The sequence below is a fragment of the Macaca fascicularis genome, chromosome 11 (assembly GCF_037993035.2).
Source record: "Macaca fascicularis isolate 582-1 chromosome 11, T2T-MFA8v1.1".
In the NCBI taxonomy this organism is placed as follows: domain Eukaryota; kingdom Metazoa; phylum Chordata; class Mammalia; order Primates; family Cercopithecidae; genus Macaca; species Macaca fascicularis.
Window position 1 is genome coordinate 102,968,281 of NC_088385.1, and position 25,210 is coordinate 102,993,490.

Below are 25,210 nucleotides of genomic sequence, written 5' to 3' on the forward strand. Positions count from 1 at the left end.
TATGTCAGGGACCGTCTGGTAGCGGATCCCGGAACGGAGCTGGCCAACGGATAAGTGCGCGGCACCCGCCACCTCAGGGTGGCGGCACCCGCGCGGACCCAGGAGCACCTCCCCTACCGCATCTCCCTCCTCCCCACCCCCAGGTTCCCTTGGCTCGCGGCCCTCCGAGTCCCGGGCTCCCGCCTCAGAACCTGTGGGCAGATGTTTCCTCCACTCAGTACCCTCCCGGGGCTCTGCCTCCAGGCTCGCTTCCCAGCACCCTAGGCAGAGGTTTCCCCCACTCTGTCCTCTCCCGGGATTCTACCTTCAAGCTCCGGTCCCTGCCCCTGGGCACAGCTTTCCCCTACTCTGCCCTCTCCCGGAGCGCTATCTCCAGGCTCCCACCCCAACCCCCTGGGCAGAGGTTTCCCCTATTGCCCCCCTTCCGGGGCTGTACCCCAGGTTCCCGTCCCTCACTCCCGAACACTCTGGGCGCCCTCACCCCACCACCCCTTGACCCGCTTCCACATAACCACGTGATAGACACAGCTCACTTTGCTCTCTCGGGGTGACCAAACTTCAGTTTCCTTATCTGAAAAGTAGGGACACTAGTCTCCATCTCGTTTACTCAGGACGGGACAAGACGACCAAAAAAGAGAGGATTCCTCATCAGGTTTACTACTCATTGGCATTCTTGCAATGCTTACCGCCCCGGTTGCTGTGGTTGAGGGAGGCGAGCAAAGGGCAGCGGCTGCGAGCGCCCGCCCCCGCCCCACCCTCCCGGCCCCGGGCGGCGCAGGCTGCGGTTTTTCGTCCTCCACTGAGTCCTGCCAGTGGCCGGAGCCCGGTGGCCTCCCGGAGACCCTCGGCGCACGGGGACATGGCAGGCGGCCACAGCCTCCTGCTGGAGAACGCGCAGCAAGTGGTGCTGGTGTGCTCTCGCGGTGAGCGCTTCCTGGCGCGGGATGCGCTGCGCAGCCTGGCGGTGCTGGAGGGCGCCAGCCTGGTGGTGGGCAAGTAAGTCGCCGGGCGCGTAGGGTGGGGGCCGCCACGGGCGGAGCTGGCCTCTCTTCCTCTCACTGTGCGCTCTGAAGGGAAACAACGCCGTGAAAGCGTCCCTGCACAGAGACACATGGGCAAGCCAGCCTTTGGGGCACCTGTTGCTAACACGCTCTGCTGCTTGGGGTTGTCATTCCGTTTAAAGAGCTCAGAGAGGAACATCCCATTGGAACGCATCGGGGTCCTGCCTCTGCTGGTAAAATATCACTGTCCAACCATCAGAAGGGGTTGAGGTCCTCCCCAGTGCTTCTTAAAGTGAGGCCAGGAGACCATCTTTGTCAGGGTGGCCTGTGGTTATTTTATTCTTACGCCAGATTTCTGATTCCACCTGCGTCCCCAACTCCCTATCCCTAGAATTTTAGAATCAGCATCACTGGGGCTGGAGTTCTAAGACCTGAATTTTTCAAAAGTACCTTTCACATCCCCCTGGTCTCGTACACTAAAGCTTTAGAAACACAGAGAACATGTAGACGATAATGGCCCTGAGTGATAATAAATCAAGATTTGGCTATCAGAAAACAAGATATTTCTCTTACTCTTCTGAACTTCCTGCCAGATCTGAATAAAAGAACAAAGTTTGAGGGCGACTTAGGGTAGCAAGGGAAGTTGGATGAGAATTCAAATCTAAAGGGCCCTACGGAGCCACAGTTGCACACCATGAATGAGTCTCACAAACTGACCACGGCTTATCTGAGGCAGTTTAGGATTGTGCAAGAGTCCAGCTTTTGAGGTACTGTGGGTTGGTTTAATTTTATTTATTTATTTATTTTCACTGTGTCGCCCAAACTGGAGTGCAGCGGCGCGATCTCAGCTCACTGCAACCTCCGTCTCCTGGGTTCAAGCGATTCTCCTGGCTCAGCCTCCTGAGTAGCTGGAATTACAGCAGCCGCACCACCATGACCGGCTAATTTTTGTACTTTTAGTAGGGAGAGGGTCTCACGATGTTGCCAAACTGGTCTCTAACTCTTGACCTCAAATGATTTACCCGCCTCAACCTCCCAAAGCGCTGGGATTACAGGCATGAGCCACTGCGCCCAGCCTATATATACATATATATATTTTTTGAGAGAGGTTCTAGCTCTGTCGCCCAGGTTGGAGAGCAGTGGCTTGATCTCGGCTCCACCTCCAAGGCTCAACTGCAACCTCCACCTCCCAGGCTCAAGCCATCCTCCCAGCTCAGCTTCCCGAGTAGCTGGGACTACAGGCGCGGGCCACCAGGCAAGGCTAATTTTTGTATTCTTTGTAGAGACAGTGTCTCGCCGTGTTGCCCAGGCTGGTCTCGAACTCCTGGGCCCAAGCCATCCACCTGGTTTGGCCTCCCAGTGCTGGGATTACAGGCATGAGCCACCACGCCCAGACTGATTGGTTTATTTTTAATTAATAAAGGGATGAAAATATTCCCAATTTACTATAAAAATATTATTTAAAATTTTGCTTAGAAAGTTGAAAAATATCTACCTGGGTTGGGACTGGAGTATCTTATAAAAATTACATCAATGAGGCCGAGTGCGGTGACTCATGCCTGTAACCCCAGCACTTTGGGAGGCCGAGGCAGATGGATCACCTGAGGTCGGGAGCGTGAGACCAGCCTGGCCAGCATGGTGAAAGCCGGTCTCTACTAAAAATACAAACAGTAGCTGGGCGTGGCGGTGCACGTCTGTAGTCCCAGCCACTCCGGAGGCTGAGGCAGGAGAACCGTTTGAACCGGGAGGCGGAGGTTGCAGTAAGCCGAGATTGCACCACTGCACTCCAGCCTAGGGGACAGAGTGAGACTCCGTCTCAAAAATAAATAAATAACTAAAATTATACTAATGCACCAACATGAAATCTCGGGTTCCAAGACATGTTCTATGTTCACATCAAAACCACAAAATGTAGGGAAAGCAAAAGAAAGGAATTGATGTGTGTTCTGGCAGGTGGGGCTTTTTCATTCCAGTCTGCTACATTGTTCTCAGAGTTTGTTGGATTTATTACATTGAAATAAATTTATAAGAATATCAAGAACTTTGCCATTCAAATATGATTAGCTCAGTACAGGATGTTGCTGTTTTTATTTTCACTTACTATCATCACTGTCTTATATATCAAGTTGGTACAAAAATCAAGTATAGAATTGGAATAATTATCTGGTGATTCGTGGTGCTTTGACGTATATCTCCCACCTTCATTATCTGAATATTTTAAGGTAAAAGTGCTTTCAGGGTGAATTATTTAGGTGATTGTCTTAAATTGTCACATCACTTCCCTTATGCAGAACCTGTGTGTTCAAAGACAACTTGATCCAGCTTTTCTTTTGGTAGACAAGAAGAACACAGGCTGTGAGTGTGAGTGTGTGTAGGGGGAGGAGTACTGATTAAAAGCACAGAGAAGTGGAAGAAAGTTCCATTTCAAAGCCCAGAAATGGATGGATTTTAACTGTGTGTTATTTTTTTTTTCAACAAGTATACATATACCATGGTGTGTCCTGATTAGAATGAATCTCAGTGAGATCAACTAATAGTCAATCCCCTATAAGCTATAGATATATAAAATGAGTCCTGGAAAAGAATATGGTTTGAGGGTCACCAGAAACTCCCCCTTCCTAAAAATAAATATCTCAGTGATTGTCCGCCACAGGGTGTAGATACCACCATTGTATTCATTCATTTAGGTCTCTAAAGGTATCTCATTCTTAAATTAAGTTCTCTCTCTCTCTCTTTCTCTCTCTCTCTCTCTCTCTCTCTCTCTCTCATTCTGTGTGTGTGTGTGTGTGTGTGTGTGTGTGTGTGTGTAGGCTGTAGTTAATCTTGAAGAAGCTCCCAGTTGTGGAAAAGAAGCACAAACTGTCAGTAATACGTATCTTTATAATTTTAATGGCTACCTTAAAAAAACACTTTTGGGGGAATGCTTTTTGTTAGTTTCCTTCAATAACTGTCCTCATTATGTCTTCAACAAAGGACATAAACCTTTATTCAAACATAGGTAGGACTCCACCAATGAATGAGAGAACCACACTGTCGAAAGGTAGATAAGCATGGGATTAGTGGGGTCAGGAAGAGGATCCAGTGCCCTTGAAATTCTCCTCCTGCACAGAAGGAGAATGTTAGAGATTTATTTCTTAGGTCTGACTTTGTTAAAACAACCTCTCTTAAAGCAGCGTCAGTCATCAACTCTTTGCATAAGAGCATTATCTTTGTTCTTTCCCATTTAAGGGTCAATTTCTAGTCCTGCTGGTCCTTTCCACCACCAGATTCACTGCACACTGGGTAGATTATGTAACTGGGCCAGATAAAAGCTGTTAGTGATGAAGAATTGTATTAATCAGGATACTAAATTCTATTTCAAGACTTAATTTCTTATTCCACCCTAAGTTTATCCTCTCCATGCCCCCATAATCGTTATTTCTTTTCCTATCGTAACATCTTCTCTTTCCATCCGGTTTCTTCTGCTCCTCCACTCTTACATTTTGTTAGGTTACCCCAACCACTTCTGCCCCAGTTCTGAATCCCTTATCCTAACTGCTTTTCACAACACATTCCAGTTCTCAGGTTAATAGCCCTGATTCTCCATGTTGGAAACACGAATTTGCTGTAAGTGACCAAGACCTAAATTAACATTGGCTGAAACAAGATGGAAATATATTTCTCTCCTATGTGAAAATCCAGACATAGGAAATGCAGGGCTAGTTGATTGCAGTATTCCATGGGGTCCTCAGGAGCCAGCGCCCTGCTGCCTTGCTCTCCCATCCATGGCCCACTTTCTTACACTCACTCCATGACCCAAGATGGCCACCCCATCTCTAGTTATGGTGTCTGCGTTCCAGCCAGTAAGAATAGGAAGAGAAGACAATCCTACTAACTAGACCTTAGTCTCGTAGCCACACCTGGCTAGCGGGAGACGGAGAAATGTAATCTAGATTTTGGGTCGTCATGTGTCCAGCTAAAATTTAGGGCTTTACTAGTGTAAAAAAAAGAGAACACTGATCTTGGGGAACAAATGGCAATTGTCTGCTACATATGTTTGATGTTTAAAGTTTTTTTAATTGTAAATTTTCATGGTACATAGTAGGTATATATATATGGGGTACATGAGTTATTTTAAAACAGCCATACAATGTGTAATAATTATATCAGGGCAAATGGGGTTTCCATCATCTCAAGCATTCATCATTTCTTGGTTTCACAAACATTCCAGTCGTACTCCCTCAGTTTTTCTAACATGTGCAACATATTATTGCTGATTGTATCCACCCTTTTGTGATGTCAAATACTAGGTCTTATTCACTGTATCTAACCATATTTTTCTAGCAACTAACAATCCTCATTTTTCTCTTCTCCCCTTATATTCTTCCCAGCCTCTGGTAACCATCATTTTACTCTCTGTCTCCATGAGCTCAATTGTTTTCATTTTTAGCTCCCACAAATGAATGAGAGTATGCCAAGTTTTCTTTCTGTGCCTGGATTATTTCACTTAACATAGTATCCTCCAGTTCTATCCATGTTGTTGCAAATGACAGAATCTCACTCTTTTTTTTATGGCTGAATAGTACTCCATTGTGCATATGTACTACATTTTCTTTATCCATTCATCTGTGGGTGGGCACTTAGCGTACTTCCAAATCTTGGCTATTGTGAATAGTGCTGCAATTAATATGGGATGCAGATAGCTCTTTAATATACTGACTTCCTTTCTTTCGCATATAGACCTACCAGTGGGATTGCTGGATCATATGGTAGCTCTATTTTTAGTTTTTGAGGAGCTTTCATACTGTTCTCCATAGTAGCTGTACTAATTTACATTTCCAACAGTGTACGAAGGTTCCTCTTTCTCCACATGCTCGCCAGCATTTGTTATTGCCTGTCTTTTGGATAAAAGCCATTTTAACTGGGGTAAAATGATCTCTCATTGTGGTTTTGTTTGCATTTCTCTGATGATCATTGATGTTGAGCACCTTTTCTTATACCTGTTTACCATTTGTATCTCTTCTTTTGAAAAATGTCTATTCAGATCTTTCATCAATTTCTTAATCAGATTATTAGGTTTTTTCCTATTGAGCTGTTTGAGCTCCTTATATATTCTGGTTATTAATCCCTTGTCAATTGGATAGTTTGCAAATTATTTTCTCCCATTCTGTGGGTTGTCTCTTCACATTGTTGATTATTTTCTTTGCTGTACAGAAAGAAGCCTTTTAACTTGATGTGATCCCATTTGTCCATTTTTGGCTTGGTTGCCTGTTCTTGTGGGGTATCCCTCAAGAAATTGTTGCCTGAACCAATGTCCTGGAGAGTTTTCCCAATGTCTTCTTTGAGTAGTTTCATAGTTTAAAGTCTTAGATTTAACCCATTTAGATTTTATTTCATTCTTTTGCATATGGATAGCCAGTTCCCTAGCACCATTTATTGAAGAGACTGTCTTTCCCCCGATGTAGATTCTTGGCATTTTTGCTGAAAATGAGTTCACTGTAGATGTATGAACTTATTTCTGGGTTCTCTATTCTGTTCCATTGGTCTATGTGTCTGTGTTTTATGCCAGTACCATGCTGTTGTGGTTACTATAGCTCTGTAGTATAATTTGAAGTCAGGTAATGTGATTCCTCCAGTTTTGTTCATTTTGCTGAAGATGGCGTTGGCCAATCTGGGTCTTTTATGGTTGTCTTGAACATGGCTAGAGATGCTTTTCCAAAGACTCAGGTTCAAAATAGAAACACAGTAAATGTTGACTAATTAACACCAAAGGATCTGAAATCATATTTTAAGTCACTCATCAGATTTCTAACAAGATTTCTCCAAATTTAGTAACTACTTCTTGATTTTTCTTCAGAGATGGGTTTATAAAAGCTATTGGTCCTGCTGATGTTATTCGAAGACAGTTTTCTGGAGAAACTTTTGAAGAAATAATTGACTGCTCTGGGAAATGTATTCTACCAGGTATTTACCTCTTTTTCAGTAAAGGTCTACAAGTAGCTTTAACAGTAGCTCCTGAAATGTAAAGAGGAAGAGTAACAGCTTATTTTAAAGTCTCAAAATAATATTTTAAAAATCATGGTTCCATGTATTGAATTTCTATTATTGATTGTCTAGCTGCTTTCAAACATGGTTTCACCTTGAATCCTTATAACTTCCCTGTGTGGGAGGTATCATTATCTATACTTTACAGTTTAGAAAATTGAAGGCTAAGGGTGAAATATGTTACCCAAGGTTCCTAAACAGGAAAAAGGCAACCTAGGAATCAAGCCCATTCATTAGACTCCACTTCTTCCCACTCGCATGCTGAATAGAAACCAGCTGTGTTGTGTTTAGGTTCAAAAACAGTCAAAAGAACTTTATTAATCCATAGGAGCAGTTTCATAGTTTCATAGGAGTAGTTCCAATGGCATAGGAGAGGCTAACAAGGCAGCTGCTGTCTCTACTACCAGAAATACTCTAAATTTGAATAGGGTGTGAAACAAAGGATCCAGCTCTGGGCAGAAGAAGAAAAAAAAGTGCTAGAGCTTTCACTGCAGTTCACTTGTATCTTTAATGATTGACAACAGAATCAGTTTATTAACCATCATCTCCTACATTAACTATGTTGTATGACTTCATGTAATCATCCAAAACAAGTTTCACAAACTTTGAGTTCTACAGAAACAAAAGGGCTTCATATTTATATCTTATTTTTATATAAAATTTTTATGCTTTTAGATGTTTATTGTACACATCTGACAGAGCTTCTATCTGATGGGTTTTCATTTGTTTGTTTATTTTGAGACAGAGTCTCATTGTGTTACCAACGCTGGAGTGCAGTGGCGTGATCTTGGCTAACTGCAACCTCCACCTCCCAGATTCAAGCAATTCTTGTGCCTCAGTCTCCTAAGTAGCTGGATTCCAGGCATGCACCACTATGCCTGGCTAATTTTTGTATTTTTAGTAGCAACAAGGTTTCACCATGTTGGTCAGGCTGGTCTCGAACTCCTAACCTCAAGTGATCTGCTGATCTCAGTATCCCAAAGTGCTGGTATTATAGGCATGAACCACCACGCCTGGCCTTCCTTATGATTCTTGAGGGTCAGGAGACAAAGTCAGGGTGAAATGTTACGAAAAAGAGGTATATAGCAGAAAACAATCTGAGTAGGGGCTTTTGATTTTAATCCAATCAGAGCCAATAATGAGTCATTTAATCCATAAGATATCTAAAATATTTTGGAAAGAAACACTTTGCTGAACTGTACCTGGATAAACAACAGTTTCAAGTGATTGCTTTACAGTTTCTCCTTAATTAAAATACATTTCTTTCTTGAAGATAGATTCATCTTTCTGATTTCATATTTTCCCTTCTCAGAGTTGCAGGGGGAGGGGATTGTAGTATTATGTTTTCATATCCAGATTATTCCTTGTGATAAGGTTCATGGTTTTGCTTAACTAGGGGGCTTGACAACCTGATTTCAAAGTTTATTTGGGCCAGGTGTAGTGGCTGATGCTTGTAATCCCAGCACTTTGGGAGGCCAAGTCAGGTCGATCATTGGAGGCTGAGGCGGGCAGATCATTTGAGACCAGGAGTTCAAGACCAGCGTAGGCAACATGGTAAATATTGGCCTGTGTGGTGGTGCACGTCTATAGTCCCAGCTACTAGGGAGGCTGAGGTGGGAGGACTGCTTGAGCCTGGGAGGTCAAGGCTGTAGGGAGCCATGAGTGTGCCACTGCACTCCAGCCTGGGTGAGAGTGAGAACCTTTCTCAAAAATAAATAAATACATAAATAAATAATAAAATAAAATAAAACGAAAGCTTATTTGGTGAGCATGGACTTACTGAGCAAAAGGAGCTGTATTTCTGTAAGGGATATTTTCATCGTGTTGCATCCCCTCCTTCATTAAAGCTTTTCTAGACCAGCCACACAACAGGGCGGTCTTCTTTTCTCTCTGTCAGGGGAACCAGACAGACAAATTCTTCCTTTCATGTTCCTTCAAAATGGATGGCTACCATCACGCTTTCCCCAGAGCAGCAGGGTGTAGTGCTGCTGTTTGCCTGCTGTCTAAGTGTTCTCTATTTCTTAATTGTAAGATAACTTGATTTATTGATTACAGGTTTGGTGGATGCGCACACACATCCAGTATGGGCTGGTGAAAGAGTTCACGAATTTGCAATGAAGGTAACTGCAACAAATCATGGCAAATCAAAATAAAGCACAAATATGAAGTCTTTTGCTGAAGAGTTAGCAGGCTATCAAGCTTTGCAACATATGTCAACATATTTTTAATGGATATTTTTACTTGCTCGGGCATGGGAAACAAATGACAACAAAACTTATTTATATCTGCCCCATATCATTGTATTATACACAGGGCTCTTCCTGCCCACTAATGTCTCCCTCTCTTTCCTTCCACACATTCCCCTTCCAAATCACTATCTCTAGTAGCCTTTGAAAGGGCTCCAAGGAATAGTTTGAAAATCGCCATTCATTGGAGTAAAGCTTGGAAAAATACGTTACTAATCACAAAAATAAAATGTCTTATATTTTTCTCTTTTTCAGAAAACTGAGACTTATTAAGAATCACAAAATGTAATCTGTGTTAGTCATATATCAGCTGTAGCCAACTTCTAAATCCCTGGTTGGAGCAATTTTCACATGTGTTTTAAAAAAAGAAAGAAAAAAAAAATGTGCCTCCTGGCAGCTAAACTGGCTTATTTCAGGAAAAGAAAAAAAAAAAAATTCTTTTCTTCAGATATCATGTACTTCTTCAACAAACTAGAGCTGTTTTTAAGACTGTTTTGTTAAATCACAGAATTTCAGAGCCAAAAGCAGTCCAATCCTCATTGTACACATGGAGAAAGAGATTTACAGTCCAGTCCTCTCATTGTGCAGATAGAGACAGCCGGGTCTAGAGAAGGGAAGAATGTTGACTAGGGCCACCAGATGGAGGATGGCAGAACCCAGATGAAAACTCTGGCCAGGAGACCCCAGGCCTGCATCCTTTCTCTGCACCATACTCCTTGCTGCCCAGAACAACTGGAGCCCAGTGGGACCCCAGAAAGAGCCTCTTTGAGTGACAAAGGTCAAGCTCCAAACTCTGATGGCCAAATATTGAGACAAGGAGACTTCCCGGGGCCGCTTTAGTGGAGATCTGAATAATTGCAATGGGGTTCCCTGCAACTCCTGAATTGCCTAAGCTTTGTTTTCTCAAACAAGCTGAGGGATGGAGGGAGGGCTGATACTTAGCAAGTACACATTGTGGGCTGATTGACTTGTTAAAATATTGCAATACTCCTGTGCCAGGTTATTTTTGTTGTTGTTGTTTGTTTTGTTTTTGTTTTGTTTTTTTGAGACAGGGTCTCGCTCTGTCACCCAGGCTGGAGTGCAGTGACCCGAACTCCACTCCCTGCAACCTCCACCTTCCAGGTTCAAGCGATTCTCCTGTCTCAGCCTCCCGAGTAGCTGGGGCTACAGGTGCTCACCACCACACTCAGCTAATTTTTGTATTTTTAGTAGAGACGGGGTTTCACCACGTTGGTCAGGCTGGTCTTGAACTCCTGACCTCTGATCTGCCCACCTCGGCCTCCCAAAGTGCTGGGATTACAAGTGTGAGCCACCGTGCCCGGCCTGTGCCAGTTTTTAATTGCCACTGCTCTGAGATCCCAACAGGCCACTCACCACATCTCCCATCTCTACCACTCCAGCGTCTTCCCCAGACCCCTTTGGAGCTCCCCACAATCCAGTGTCTGGCAGACTAGGGCCTTCCAGGACTGTGTATCCCAGCACTTTTCTAATCCAATGGATTGGTGCCCGTGCCATATGGCTTCTTAGTCATTACATAATATTGCCCCTGGAGGTAGATTCTTCAGACCTCCCTGCAACTTCCTCGCATTTGCCGGCCTAAAGGTGAGGCGTGTGTTCAGTTGGCAGGGGCCACCTACATGGAAATTCACCAGGCCGGAGGAGGGATCCACTTCACCGTGGAGCGCACGCGCCAAGCCTCAGAGGAGGAGCTGTTCCGCTCCTTTCAGCAGCGTCTCCAGTGCATGAAGAGGGCTGGCACCACGCTGGTGGAGTGCAAGAGCGGATATGGCCTCGACCTGGAGACCGAGCTCAAGATGCTGCGCGTGATTGAGCGCGCCCGGCGGGAGCTGGACATCGGCATCTCGGCTACATACTGCGGGGCTCATTCAGTGCCTAAGTAATCTTAGCCAGTGGGGACCGGGGTTTCACTCAGAGCATTGAAAATGAGCCCCGGGGGTGGAGGTGCATTAGCACTTTAGCTCTTGCAGGGAGATGGGTAGAAGTCTTTGGAAAGACCTGATTCTAATGGCCACTTATCCCGCAGACTCGGTTTTAGGAAGGCGATCCCTTGGCCTCATCAGTCTGCTAGTCCTTTAATTATGATAGAAAAGCTGTTTCAAGCTCTTTGGGTTAAGAAAAAGAAATGGCCCCTTGTAGGTCTTTTAAAATTACACATATTAATTTGAATAATTTCCCATGATAATTAATTAGCATTTCTAAAAGCACTTTAGAAATTAATAGTAACACTCTTTAGGAGGTAGTTCAAACCTCGTGGTCTAGGTGACTCAAAGGGGTCCGTTTTTGTTCATCTGTTTGCTTTCTTAACAGCAAACATTTTTGTTTTGTTGTTGTAAATGATTTTTAGCCTTCCCCTTTATCTAAAAGTTCCTCCTACATGGCCTTACCGTAGAGAACTCTGTTCCTTTCTGCACTTGCATTTTACTTGTCCAGAGTTCCTTTGGGTCCTGAAATTTCTAAATAGGAAGGCTCATGGTTCCAACAGCCAATTGAACTATCTAAAAGAAACCCAGGACTTGAACATGCATAAGGTGCCTCCAAAGTCTTAGTGCGGTCTTAAGCACTAATAACTTAGATATATAAATACAATACTACAGATTTACAATCATTGTTTAAAAATCTAATTGTTTGCCGGTGCGGTGGCTCAAGCCTGTAATCCCAGCACTTTGGGAGGCCAAGATGGGCGGATCACTAGGTCAGGAGATCAAGACCATCCTGGCTAACACGGTGAAACCCCGTTTCTACTAAAAAATACAAAAAACTAGCCGGGCGAGGTGGCGGGCGCCTGTAGTCCCAGCTACTCGGGAGGCTGAGGCAGGAGAATGGCATAAACCCGGGAGGCAGAGCTTGCAGTGAGCTGAGGTCCCGCCACTGCACTCCAGCCTGGGCGACAGAGCGAGACTCCGTCTCAGGAAAAAAAAAAAAAAAAAATCTAACTGTTTAAATTTCTTTTACATTTATCTGATTTTGGAAACTTTGGAAAATAAATTTATTTTTTAGGCCAGGTGCAGTGGCTCACACCTATAATCCCAGCACTATGGGAGGCCAAGGCAGGTGGATCACTTGAGCTCAGGAGTTTGAGACCAGCCTGGCCAACATGCTGAAACCCCATCTCTACTAAAAATACAAAAATTAGCCAGGCGTGGTGGCCCATCCCTGTAATCCCAGCTACTCAGGAGGCTGAGGCACAAGAATCGCTTGAGCCGGGGAGGCGGAGGTTGCAGTGAGTGGAGATTGTGGCACTATACTCCAGCCTGGGCGACAGAGTGCTCAAAAAAAATGTCTTTTTTAATTGACAAATAATATATTATTGTGTAGAGTATGTTGTTTTAAAATATGTATACATTGTGAAATGACTAAATCAAGCTAATTAATATATGCATTACCTCATATTTACCACTTTTTGTGGTGAGAACACTTAAAATCTATTTTTTAACAATTTTTAAGAAAACAATACATTGCTATTAGCTATAGTCACTGTGTAATGGAAAAATATAAATATTTAATGTTAATAAAAATTAACCCTTCATGTTAATTATCATCTTCGATCAGAGGAACTAAAAAAGTAACATTAAAATTTATTTTTCAAAATTCACAAAACTAGTTACGTGGAAAAGAAACATAAATATTTACTATTTCCAATGATCTTTATTATAAGTTTTTAGCATTTATATTTCTGAAATTATTAAAGCTTAAAATTTCACTGAGACTCTTGAGACATTCTCTATAGAAAACAGTAGATTTTTTTTCAAACAGAATATAAAGTGTATAACAGTCTGCTTTCTTTTTCAGTAGAAAATAGTGTGGCATGGTGGAAAAGTCTCAGTTTGAAGTGATGCCAGACCTGGGTTTGAATCCAGCTTGGCTACTTCCAGCTGGGTGATTTTGAGGTCATGACTTAACTTTTCTGAACATGAATTACCCATCTGTGAAACAGAGCTAAATGCCACCCTATTCTATATGATTGTCTTGAGAATTAAAAATAACTTGGTAGGCTGGGCATGGTGGCTCACGCCTGTCATCCCAGCACTTTGGGCGGCCGAGGTAGGTGGATCACCTGAGGTCAGAAATTCGAGACCAGCTTGACCAACACAGAGAAACCCCATCTCTACTAAAAATACAAAATTGACCGGGCATGGTGGCACGTTCTTGTAATCCCAGCTACTCTAGACCGAGGCAAGAGAATCTCTTGAACCTGGGAGGTGGAAGTTGCAGTGAGCCGAGATCATGCCATTGCACTCCAGCCTGCGCAACAGGAGCGAAACTCCGTCTCAAAAAAAAAGAAAGAAAGAAAGAAAGAAATAACTTCTGTAAGTGTCTGTCTCTCATAGTCCACCTCTACCCACCTACCCAAATGGTTTTGCTGAGTGAGAGCCTTCTGTGTGCCAAATATAGGGCTAAAGTTTCACAAAAATTTTCTTCATCTGCCAATGAGCCTCTGAGGTCTGCATCTTGATTCCCATTGGTAAAACCTGCGCTCAAATAACAGCTAAAGAGCATCTCCTAAGTTATGTGACCACCATGTGGTAGAACTCTGTGTCTACCTGACTCTAAAAGCCCAGGCTTTTCTAACATATAACTACTGCAGAACTTTATTTTATCTACTCTTCTTATTATTAATTTTTTTTTAGAGACAGAGTCTTGTTCTGTTGCCCATGCTGGAGTGCAGTGGTGCAGTCATAGCTCACTGCAGCCTCAAACTCCTGGGCTCAAGCAATCCTCTTGCGTCAGCCTCCCCAGTTGCTGGGATTATAGGCATGAGGTACCATGCCCAACTCCACCACAATTTGAGAGAGAATTTCAGAGCCTCGTACTATCCTCCTTCCCCATGTCCCCAGATGGTGAGACAGAAAGTCTAAGGCAAGTGCTTCAGGAAACATTGTGGAGGAAGAAAAAGGCAGGGTGATAACTGGGCTCAGGTAAGGGGACCACAGGTAGGTTATCAGGGGGAGTATCCAGGATGACCTCTGAGTGTCCTTTACAGGAATATTATGCCTTTTTTTTTTTTTCTTTTGGAGACAGAGTCTTGCTCTGTCGCCCAGGCTGGAGTGCAGTGGTGTGATGGATCTCAGCTCACTGCAACCTCCACCTCCCTGGTTCAAGCAATTTTCTTGCCTCAGCCTCCTGAGTAACTGGGATTACAGGCACATGCCACCACGCCCGGATAATTGTTCTATTTTTAGTAGAGGGTTTTTGCCATTTTGGCCAGGCTGGTCTCGAACTCCTGACCTCAAGTTATCTGCCCATCTTGGCCTCCCAAAGTGCTGGTATTACAGGCATGAGTCACCGCACCCAACCAAATTAAGCTTTTCAACCAGGTAGCCTTGCTGGCATCCCCAAAGGTAACACAGGTCTGCCAGAATGGATGAACTATTTGAGTCTCTGTGTAGAGGGCCAGTGCATACAGAAGTCTTGTCAATACCTCCACTATGTAAACATGGCCCAATAGTTAAGAGCCCAGAGTCATAGCTTTGAGTCTTTCTCTACCTTTCTGAGGCTTGAAGTCATTTACCTCTACTGCTCCTCAGGTTCTTCAAATGCCAGATAATCCTATCCTTTTGTTTTTTGTTTTTAATATTTGCCCATGTCAATCTCATTTTCTTCCCCCAGAGGAAAAACTGCTACTGAAGCTGCTGATGATATCATCAATAACCACCTCCCAAAGCTGAAGGAACTTGGCAGAAATGGGGAAATACACGTGGACAATATCGACGTATTTTGTGAGGAAGGTGTCTTTGATCTCGATTCCACCAGAAGGATTCTTCAACGTGGAAAAGACATAGGGTTACAGATTAACTTCCATGGGGATGAACTCCACCCAATGAAGGCTGCTGAGGTGTGGCTGACTTTTAGTTTTCCCCTCATCAACATTCATTCTTGCACATTCATGCTATGGGAAACTTAATTAGTTTCTTCAAAGCCCTCTGAAAAGATACTGAATGGGGAAATTTGTTTGAACAATGTACAGATTGGTCTGGTTGAGACTTGAAAACCCTGACCTCTATTAAAAACTTACTTTTTTGCTGATCATTTACTTTCATTATCATCCACTGGTGTATTAATAGAAAAAGAATTGGCCGGGCACAGTGGCTCACGTGAGCCTGTAATCCCAGCGCTTTGGGTGGCTGAGGTGGGCTGATCACGAGGTCAGGAGATTGAGACCAGCCTGGCTAACACGGTGAAACCCCATATCTACTAAAAATACAAAAAATTAGCCAGGCATGGTGGCATGCGCCTGTAATCCCAGCTACTCGGGGAGGCTGAGGCAGGAGAATCGCTTGAACCCGGAGGCAGAGGTTGCAGTGAGCCAAGGTCGCACCACTGCACTCCAGCCTGGGGGACAGAGCGAGACTCCATCTCAAAAAAAAAAAAAAAAAGAAAAGAAGAGAAAAAGAATTACCTCAGTGATCTCTTTTACTAAATTTCTAATGTATTTTTCTTAGCACACAAAGCCACACTGGCACAGTATATTAATTTCACTTGGACCTTTTCAGATCTTTCTGTGGCAGCATCCAAATCATTTTAGTGGAGCACACCAAAAATAGCCACAGGATGATTTTCAAATTCATATATCTTTGCTCAAATTAATTCACTTATTCATCCTTTCAACAAATATTTGAATGAATACTGTGTGCCAGGCACTGTTCTAGGCATTGAGAATTCAGCGGTAAGACAAAGTCCCTGCAGTCCTGAGTCTAGGCTTCTCTCCTCTAAAGCCTTAGACCTAAATAAACAACTGCCTTTGGAGCTTAAAGACAGATATAGATACCCCACCTGCGCGCCTCTCAACTGCATTATATCCAGCTTGATCTCTTAGCATTGTTTCCAAGTCTTGTCCTGTTTTCTGCTTCAGTGAATGACACCATCACCTGTCTGTTGCTTAAGTCAAAATCTTGGATATCATTTTGACTGCTGCCTCTCCCTCACCTACCACATTTCGTCCAACCACCAATTCCTCCCAATTCTCCCAAATAGCTCTAGATCCCCTTCTCTCACCTCTGATCCATAGAATTTTCTGTTTCAGAAAATGTCTGAAGGATTTGTGTTTAAGAATAGTTTTTGAAGTAGCCCACTAGCTAATTTTCAAATGAATGCCCATTACAAACCCTTCACCCATTTGGGGGATTGGGTTTACAACAGTTGGTTGGCAAGAAATCTTAATAATAAAACGCTGTTTCTCTTTATGGGAAAAACAATTTACGCCGGGCTTGGTGGCTCATGCCTGTAATCTTAGCACTTTGGGAGGCCAAGGCAGGTGGATCACGAGGTCAAGAGATCGAGACCATCCTGGCCAACATGGTGAAACCCCATCTCTACTAAAAATACAAACATTAGTTGGGCATGGTGGCACGCGCCTGTGGTCCTAGCTTCTCGGGAGGCTAGGGGGGAGAATCGCTTGAATCCAGGAGGCGGAAGTTGCAGTGAACCGAGATCGCGCCACTGCACCCAACCTGGCTACAGAGCAAGACTCTGTCTCAGAAAACAAACAAACAAACAAACAAACAAAAAATAATTTAATGGAACTTCATCGATTCATTGTTGCTGTTTGTTAAATCTTTCCCTCTCTGCCCATTCTCCTTAGCTTGGGGCTGAACTGGGAGCGCAGGCAATCAGCCACCTGGAAGAAGTGAGTGATGAAGGCATCGTTGCCATGGCAACGGCCAGGTGCTCTGCCGTCCTTCTGCCCACCACAGCCTACATGCTGAGGTAAGGTCGTTTCTCACCCAAGACCCAAGAGCTGCAAGTACAAGCTGTAAAGACACAGACGTCCAAAGTGCCCAGACATTATTTCATTGCCATTACAAATCCCTTAAAAATGCAGATGAAGAAAACTCAGTTAATGAAGATGCCAACCCTGGCCTGATGTTCGTAAATGAATTTCCCTGAGGAAGGAACTTAGACCCAGATTGCCTTTGTGTGGTAGGATTATTGAGGAAGATGGAGCTTTCTTTTTCTTTTTTCTTTTTTTTCCATGGATTTTGGAATTTTCCAATTAAAAATAATTACTATGCATTATTTTTATAATTAGTAAATAATGAAATAGGTGCAATACTTTTAAATATATGCATAAGATGTTAAAGATATTTAGCAGTATTCAGAATCTGCATGAGCTGTTTTCTAAAGGGATGTTAGTGGGTGCCATAATTGTCACAAATCTTCATAAATCCTGGGGGTGGGAGGAAAGAGAAGACATATATTTTGTAAAATCTCCCCAGATATTTTGCTGTATGCTGCCTATGAATTGAATATACTTAGTTCATCTGTTATTACTGTTGCTCTGATTCTAACTAATATGAGATCCGATGTCTTCTGACCCTTCCCATTGTACCACTTACTTATATGATATCCGAGTTTGTGGTCTGGGAGGCCAGCAGTCAAGAGGAAGTTTATCTTCTCTTAGGACTAGGTGCTTTCTGTGTAGCTAGGATATGTGGTCTTTTGCATGGGGAGTGATTCTGCAGTTAAGACAGTGGTTCTCAACCCCAGGGTAATTTTGTCCCTCAGGGGACACTTGGCAATGTCTGGCGACATCTCTAGTTATCACAACTAGGATGCTACTGGCATCTAGTGGGTAGAGGCCAAGGTTGCTGCTAAACATTCCTCATTGCACAGAACAGCTACCCAAAACAAAGAATTATCCAGCCCAAGACATGAATTGTGCTGAGGTTAGGTAAGACCAGGCTCCGAGTAACTTTTAGAAGGGTGAAGAAAGGAATACTTCAGTTCTTTTCTCAAATCTACTATAATTTTATATGCACATATATGATATTATACATTTTTATTATTATTACTATTCTCTTAATTTAAAGAGTAAACACAATGTAGACTACAATCAGGAAATATCAATAACTGTTCTTGGTATGACCAATGTCTTATGCATTTCAAGTGTCATCAGTCTAAGTCATCAATCAATATTTATCTCCACCATCCAAGAAATAAGTTTTTTTTTTTTTTTTTTTTTGGGAAAAAAAGGCTTTCTTCGGCTGGGTGCAGTGGCTCACTCCTGTAATCCCAATACTTTTGGGAAGCCAGGGTGGACAGATCACTTCAGGCCAGGAGTTCAAGACCAGAATGGCCAACATGGTGAAACTCCATCTCTACTAAAAATACAAAAATTAGCCAGGCATGGTGGCACGTGCCTGTAGTCCCAACTACTAGGGAAGCTGAGGCAGGAGAATCGCTTGAACCCAGGAGGGAGAGGTTGCAGGGAGCCAAGATCATACCACTGCACTCCAGCCTGGGCAACAGAGTGAGTGAGACTTCATCTCAAAAAAAAGGCTTTCTTTAACTGGTCTTGAATCTCTTGACATGGAGCAAAAGCATAAGACTTTGTGGTCCTGGAGGGCAATTCAGCATTAAAAGTCTGAACCTTGTTCCTATGCCAGCAGAGGCTGTCATCTGCCATTGCCACAGACAGGTTTAGCCTCCTGTTAGGACCACAAGGGCAGTCGAAGTGAAGGCCACTCTCTGGTTTCTGGCTTCTCGTTTCTGTATTTTTCTGATCTCTGCATCAGGAGAGACCAGCAGGGCCCCCTGCTCTCCCCTGAACCCTCTCTTGACTCTCATTTCCAGAGTAATCATTGCCTTATGCTACTTAAGGACTTGCTTTAATCGTGTATTTTATGTATATTTGCATGTAATATTTAAATGTATTCAGGAAATAGTCACCTTGGTTTTTATGGAGCGCCCTTAATACTTTTACAGCCTCACTTTATTCTCTTTTACCCCTAAGTATTTATGGAAGGGGAGGAGGGACATTCAAATGACCTGCAGGGACATTTGAAGCTGTACCCTTTCCTCACTCTGTCTCTGCTTCACTCACCTTCTCTCATACATTGTTGAAAAACATTTTAAGTGGTCCTACAAGTGATCGATCATAGACTGGGAGTGATTCTAGGGCAAAAATCATCTCTGCTGGACTCTTTCTCTATTGCAGCAGTTATTCCCAAATTAAATCTGTCCTCATTGCTTTAACAAGCTTTCAGGCTTTGCTTTTTTTTGATGTAACACTTTTGAGATATGTCCTAAAGAACAAAGAATATTTCACCAGGGAGGTCAAGGAGATGCCTAATTCAGGAAGAAGTATAAACATTTTACACACTAAATTCTTGGGCCTTCAAGATTTTAAAGGACCTACAAAGATGTTTGAGGCAAAAAACAAAACAAAAAAAACAACAAAAAAGAGGGGTAAGGGAGAGAAATGCATAGGAAATTACAAAATGGAGCTAATAAAAATAGCATATTGTGGCCTGGCACAGTGGCTTATGCCTGTAATCCCAGCACTTTGGGAGGCCAAGATGGGTGGATCACCTGAAGTCAGGAGTTTGAGACCAGCCTAGCCACCATGGTGAAACCCCATTTCTACTAAAAATACAAAAATTAGCCAGGCATGGTGGCGGGCACCTGTAGTCCCAACTACTTGGGAGGCTGAGGCAGGAGAATCACTTGAACTCAGGAGGCGGAAGTTGGAGTGAGCCAAGATCATGCCACTACACTCCAGCCTGGGCAAGAGACCAAGATTCCATCTCAAAAAAAAAAAAAAAGCATAGTGTAACCTCACTTATTATTTAATTTGGGAGTCACCAAAAGAGCTTACTAAATTTCAAAACCATTTGTAAGTTATATTTTCCTCCCTTTGCAAGAATGCCTTAATATGTAAGATGGATGAGATAAACAATCATTAATTAAAAGTTAGGCGTATCTAATTTCAAAAGTCGAATGATAAAAATCAGGAGTCCTGGAATTATATATGTAACTCTACCACTAATTATTTAATCTTGAGTTTCTGCTTCTTCTTCCAGAATATGAAGGCGTTGACTGTCTCAAGTTCTCTTCGGTTCTGAACAGCTATTCTACAAAAGTTCCCATTCTAGAGACTGACATATTTTTTTCCTCGCCTTAGACTGAAACAACCTCGAGCCAGGAAGATGTTAGATGAAGGAGTAATAGTTGCTCTGGGAAGTGATTTCAATCCCAATGCATATTGCTTTTCAATGGTAATTATTTTTTTCATATGCCTTTCTGAGCAGACTATCTACCAAGCATATAAATAATTTAAAAATATTTCACTAGCTGTTAAAACAGTGTTAAAAATCTAAAAATACTTTCTGTGAAACAAGAAAAAAAGGGGTAGACAGCAGTGTAATTGGATTTTTCTGTCCCAGATAAATGCCTGCAGGCATAGAGAGAGGAGAGAAGCTTCTACGTGCATTATTTTCTGATTCAGCTTTGAACATTGTGGTTTTACAATAACCCATTTCCTTTCTCCAGAGAATAGCATAAACTCCAAGAGGTCTTAGTTAGTAAGGGTGGAAATGAACTTCATTGTGTGCAGTAAGTGGTCTTGAAAAGTTGTCAATAAATATTAAATACACAATCCCTTTAATAAAGTAATCTTTTCCAAAGCGTAAGAACCTTTATGTATAAACTTCGATTTTTCCCATTGCAATTGAGCCAATTCCTCCTATACCTTTAACTGCCTCTATTTGTTGTGCTGTGTTGAGAAATGTTTTAAATTGCAGTGCCATATGTCACTTTCCTCCAACACTTTTCTCTTCCTGCCTTAGCCAATGGTCATGCATCTGGCCTGTGTAAACATGAGAATGTCCATGCCTGAAGCCTTGGCTGCTGCCACCATCAATGCAGCTTATGCACTGGGAAAGTCTCACACACACGGATCGTTGGAAGTTGGCAAACAGGGAGATCTCATTATCATCAATTCATCCCGGTGAGTGTGCTCCCAACTTAGTGTGCTCCTGAATGATCGATCATAGACTGGGAGTGAGTCTAGGGCAAGAATCATCTCTGCTGGACTCTTTCTCTATTGCAGCAGTTACTCCCAAATTAAATCTATCCTCATTGCTTTAACGAGCTTTCTGGCTTTGTTTATTTTTGATGTAACACTTTTACCATATGTCCTAAAGAATAAAGAATATTTTGCCAGGGAAATATTTTATATTGTGCCCACTGAAGTATAGAGATGAGGCCTAAATCCCTTTTCCACTAATTATTAGTGTCAGACTCTGTGTGGACTCAGACACTAGCCAGTCCCCTCTGTGTTGACCCCTTTCCAATGAGCAAATCTACTGACAGGCCCTCAACGACAGGGCGGATCAAGTTTTCAAGATCTCTTCATCTACCTGGTATCTTTTGTAGATTTCCAGGTTTCTGCTCTGTTTACCTGGACTTTGGCCGGGTTGTGCCCTCTGGCATGTGTTTGTGTTTTTCTGCTCGGCTTCTGATTTTCAACTAGCTCCCAACTCTGGCTTGTCACCCTGGTTCTGATTCATTCCCTCTCCGATTTCTCATGCCGACTGGATCCCAAAAGCTTAAACTTAGTTTTCCTGTTCCTGGTGGCTTATCACTCACCCACCCACAGTCTGTTGCCACCTGGGCCTCCAGGGCGATATTAGTCTGTTGTCACACTACTAATAAAGACATACCCGAGACTGGGTAATTTATAAAGGAAAGAGGTTTAATTGACTCACAGTTCTACAGGACTGGGGAGGCCTCCCAATCATGGCGGAAAGCAAAGGAGGAGCAATGTCATGTCTTAAATGGCAGCAGGCAAGAGAGCGTGTGCAGGGGAACTCCCATTTATAAAAGCATCAAATCTTGTGAGATTTATTCACTATCATGAGAACAGCATGGGAAAGACCTACCCCCATGATTCAATTACCTCCCACCGGGTCCCTCCCACAATGTGGGAATGATGGAAGCTACAATTCAAAATGAGATTTGGGTGGGGACATAGCAGCCAAACCATATCAGGGTCTTACTGTTCCAGATCTACAAGTCGTAAATCCTATGGCTACTTGACTCTTACAAACCCATTGCAGCCCTTGAACCTCATGTCCTCCAGAGACACCTGCTTTAAAATTCTCTCCATGATCAGAAACCACTCCCTGTATTGAATATAATGCTGATGGTGACATTTATGTATCACTTAATGAAGCAAATATTTTAAGATCAAGTACTTAAATGATATTATTAAATAATGTTTGATTTACCATAGACTAGTTAGTTATGTACTGTTTTTTAGAAAGCCCAAATACCATTGACTGGGTGTAAATAAATGTGTAGGGAATGCATTTTAAAATCAGCATTTATTGATAAAGTAATAATTTTTACTTGCACACATTGCAGTAATTTTTTTTTTTTTCCTAGATGGGAGCATTTGATTTACCAGTTCGGAGGCCATCATGAATTAATTGAATATGTTATAGCTAAAGGAAAAGTCATCTATAAAACATGATAGATTTGAAAAGAGAAGATTTTTTGAGTATATGAAATAAGTCAATATAGTTATATTAAAAGTTAAAACACCTTAATATTTACCAGAATTATATCACTTAAACCTAAATGTACTTCAATGTCTTTTTAAGTCACTCAAAAAACCCCAGGGATAGATTTATTTTCATTTAACACATGCATTTGACATATAAACAGGTAAACCTATTGTGATTAAAATCATAAAACATCCAATTATTTCACAAATATTAGTTACAAATATTCCGTAGATTAATATGATGGGGTATCACAAAAATGCCTTTGTGGGGAAAAGTAGGCTTGACTTAAAATTTCCATTTTGTGTCTGTATTTCACGTTTCAGTTTTTAAACTATATTTAGTGAACATTGGGGAATGGAAAGAAATCTAAGTGATACACCCCAATGAAGCTAAAATATAGCCTTCTGTTAAGCAAATGGTATTTCCTTTCCCCAAGTAGTTTATTTTCTAGATGCTTTTCAAATGAATTAATGTCCTCTGATGAAGAGTGTCCTTCCATTTCTAAGGTCTTCTCAATCTCAGCAACAGAGCTTCCCGGCAGCGTTCAAGACACATCATTTAATACACAGGCATAGGGACCTTCCTGAAATGGATGCATTTTTTCCAACTACAATCATGTAATTTTTTTTTGAAATTTAAAAAATTGTTGATTCTTCACATTACAATTGGGTAAAACACATTTGACAGCTCTCAATAAATGTTTGCTCTCTCTCTTATTGTTGTTTCCTTTCAGCCTGGAAGTAGATCAGCGGCGTTGTCTATTCGAGTGTTTTAGGAAATTACAAGATTATTTGTAAAGAGTGGGTAATTATTTACATATAAATGGGTGTTTTTAAAAGCCATGTGAGTTGATTTGAAATCTTTTTAAATGTTTCAGTCATCTTTATAATCACAACTGCATTACCAAACTTGGTAAGAAATGATATGAGAAGTAAAGATTGACTCTCCAAATGATCACTAACGTCAGGTTAATAGAGCCTGAATGAAAGAGGCTTTGCTGTAGTCAATATAAAGCAATTCAAAATGCCCCTCATTGGAAGATTAAGGGTAACATTGCATACTGTTGTCATCACGATGGGGTCTCTGGAGCTCTGAACCTCATGTGATTGTTTAAGAAGTCTTGACACAGTGTGGGGGGCACACAGTTGCTGTGTGTGATGGCTCCCCTATGACCAGTCACCTAGGCACTGTGAGCATTTGGGATGCAGGAGATAGACATAAGGCCAAAACTGAATGTTAGGTCTGCTCTTCCCTGGAACTCAAGCAACACAAGACTAGCTTCTTCTATTGAAGAAACAAGGAGGAGAAGCACATCTGATTTTTCATCTAGCAGGCACTCACTTTAAACAAATAGCATTCATGCCTTTTTTGAATGAAGGCAGAAGACGACATCTACCCTAAACTGCCCTAGTCCTCCCAGGCCAGTGTGCTGCAAGCCCGTGCAACTCCACGGAGTTCGCTAGGAATGGGGAACCTCTGGCTGGACCCAGACCTGCTGAGTTGGAATCTGCGTCCTAACAAGCCCCGGGTGATTCACATGCACATTAAGGTCTGAGCAGCTCTGAGTTCTAAGCCCTAGTCACACCAATCTTCACACTGTTCCTTAGGGGACAGTGAGCTGCTCAGGGCCGTGCCGCATGGTTCTGTCTGCCCAGAATGCTTTCCTTCTCTTACTTACATGGGAATTGGAGCTGGATGCCCCTCCCTACATTCCCACATCTCTATGATAGCCTTTAAAGCATTGTAATTTTACTGTCTTTTCTATTTTAGACTAATGAAGTCTACCCTCTGGGTTGAAACTAATGTTCTCCAACTATTTTTTCGGTATATTTTCAATGTTTACATTTAATAAATTAATACTGTTAACAAAAGTAAGCAAAAAGGCAAAATGGGCCGGGAGTGTTGGCTCACGCCTGTTATCCCAGCACTTTGGGAGGCCAAGGTGTGTGGATTCCCTGAGGTCAGGAGTTCAAGACCAGCCTGACCAACATAGTGAATCCACGTATCTACTAAAATTACGAAAATTAGCCGGGTGTGATGGCGCATGCCTGTAATTCCAGCTACTCGGTAGGCTGAGCCAGGAAAATTGCTTGAATGCGGGAGTCAGAAGTTTGCAATGAGCTAAGATAGCACTTTTGCACTACAGCCTGGGCGACAGATCCGAGACTCCATCTCAAAATAAAGCAAAATGAACCATAAAGAGAGAACCATAAAGTTTAATAAAAAGCAATCTAGTGACCAGACCCAAAAATCAGACACAGGTTTAAAGCAGTATGAAATGCATCTGCTTTTGAATTTTGCCGGTTGTGATTTTTTTTTTTTTTGAGATGGAGTCTCACTCTGTTACCCAGGCTGGAGTGCAGTGGCGCGATCTTGGTTCACTGCAACCTCTGCCGCCCGGGATCAAGCAATTGTCCTGCTTCAGCCTCCCAAGTAGCTGGGATTACAGGCATCTGCCACTGCGCCTGGCTAATTTTTGTAATTTTAGTAGAGTCAGGGTTTCACCATCTTGGCCAGGCTGGTTTTGAAATCCTGACCTCGTGATCCACCTACCTTGGCCTCCCAAAGTGCTGAGATTACAGGCATGAGCCACCGCGCCCGGCCTCTGATGGGGTAGATTGTCAGATACGGG

The 25,210-nt window shown here is 42.6% G+C and overlaps 1 protein-coding gene across 2 annotated transcripts; it reads left to right on the forward strand.

Moving 5' to 3' along the window:
- Positions 1–801: 801 nt before the first annotated feature.
- Positions 802–23,291, forward strand: AMDHD1 (amidohydrolase domain containing 1). 2 transcript variants are annotated; one of them, XM_005571908.5, is made up of 9 exons: positions 802–996; positions 6,838–6,944; positions 9,081–9,145; positions 10,891–11,168; positions 14,900–15,125; positions 16,872–16,996; positions 20,193–20,286; positions 20,857–21,017; positions 22,457–23,291. In XM_005571908.5, exons 1-9 carry the CDS (start codon positions 860–862, stop codon positions 22,542–22,544), a joined length of 1,281 nt encoding a protein of 426 aa, XP_005571965.2. In that variant the 5' UTR covers positions 802–859; the 3' UTR covers positions 22,545–23,291. The 2 variants fall into 2 exon arrangements, with proteins under 2 accessions (XP_005571965.2, XP_045221680.1); XM_045365745.3 differs by lacking the exon at positions 6,838–6,944.
- The last annotated feature ends 1,919 nt before the right edge of the window (positions 23,292–25,210 follow it).

Bases quoted from the DNA above. Each gene is read 5' to 3' on its own strand.
- AMDHD1 (XM_005571908.5), top strand. From the start codon at position 860: ATGGCAGGCGGCCACAGCCTCCTGCTGGAGAACGCGCAGCAAGTGGTG. The intron at 997-6,837 runs GTAAGTCGCCGG...ATTTTTCTTCAG, and splicing joins GCCAGCCTGGTGGTGGGCAA to AGATGGGTTTATAAAAGCTA. The intron at 11,169-14,899 runs GTAATCTTAGCC...TTCTTCCCCCAG, and splicing joins GGGGCTCATTCAGTGCCTAA to AGGAAAAACTGCTACTGAAG.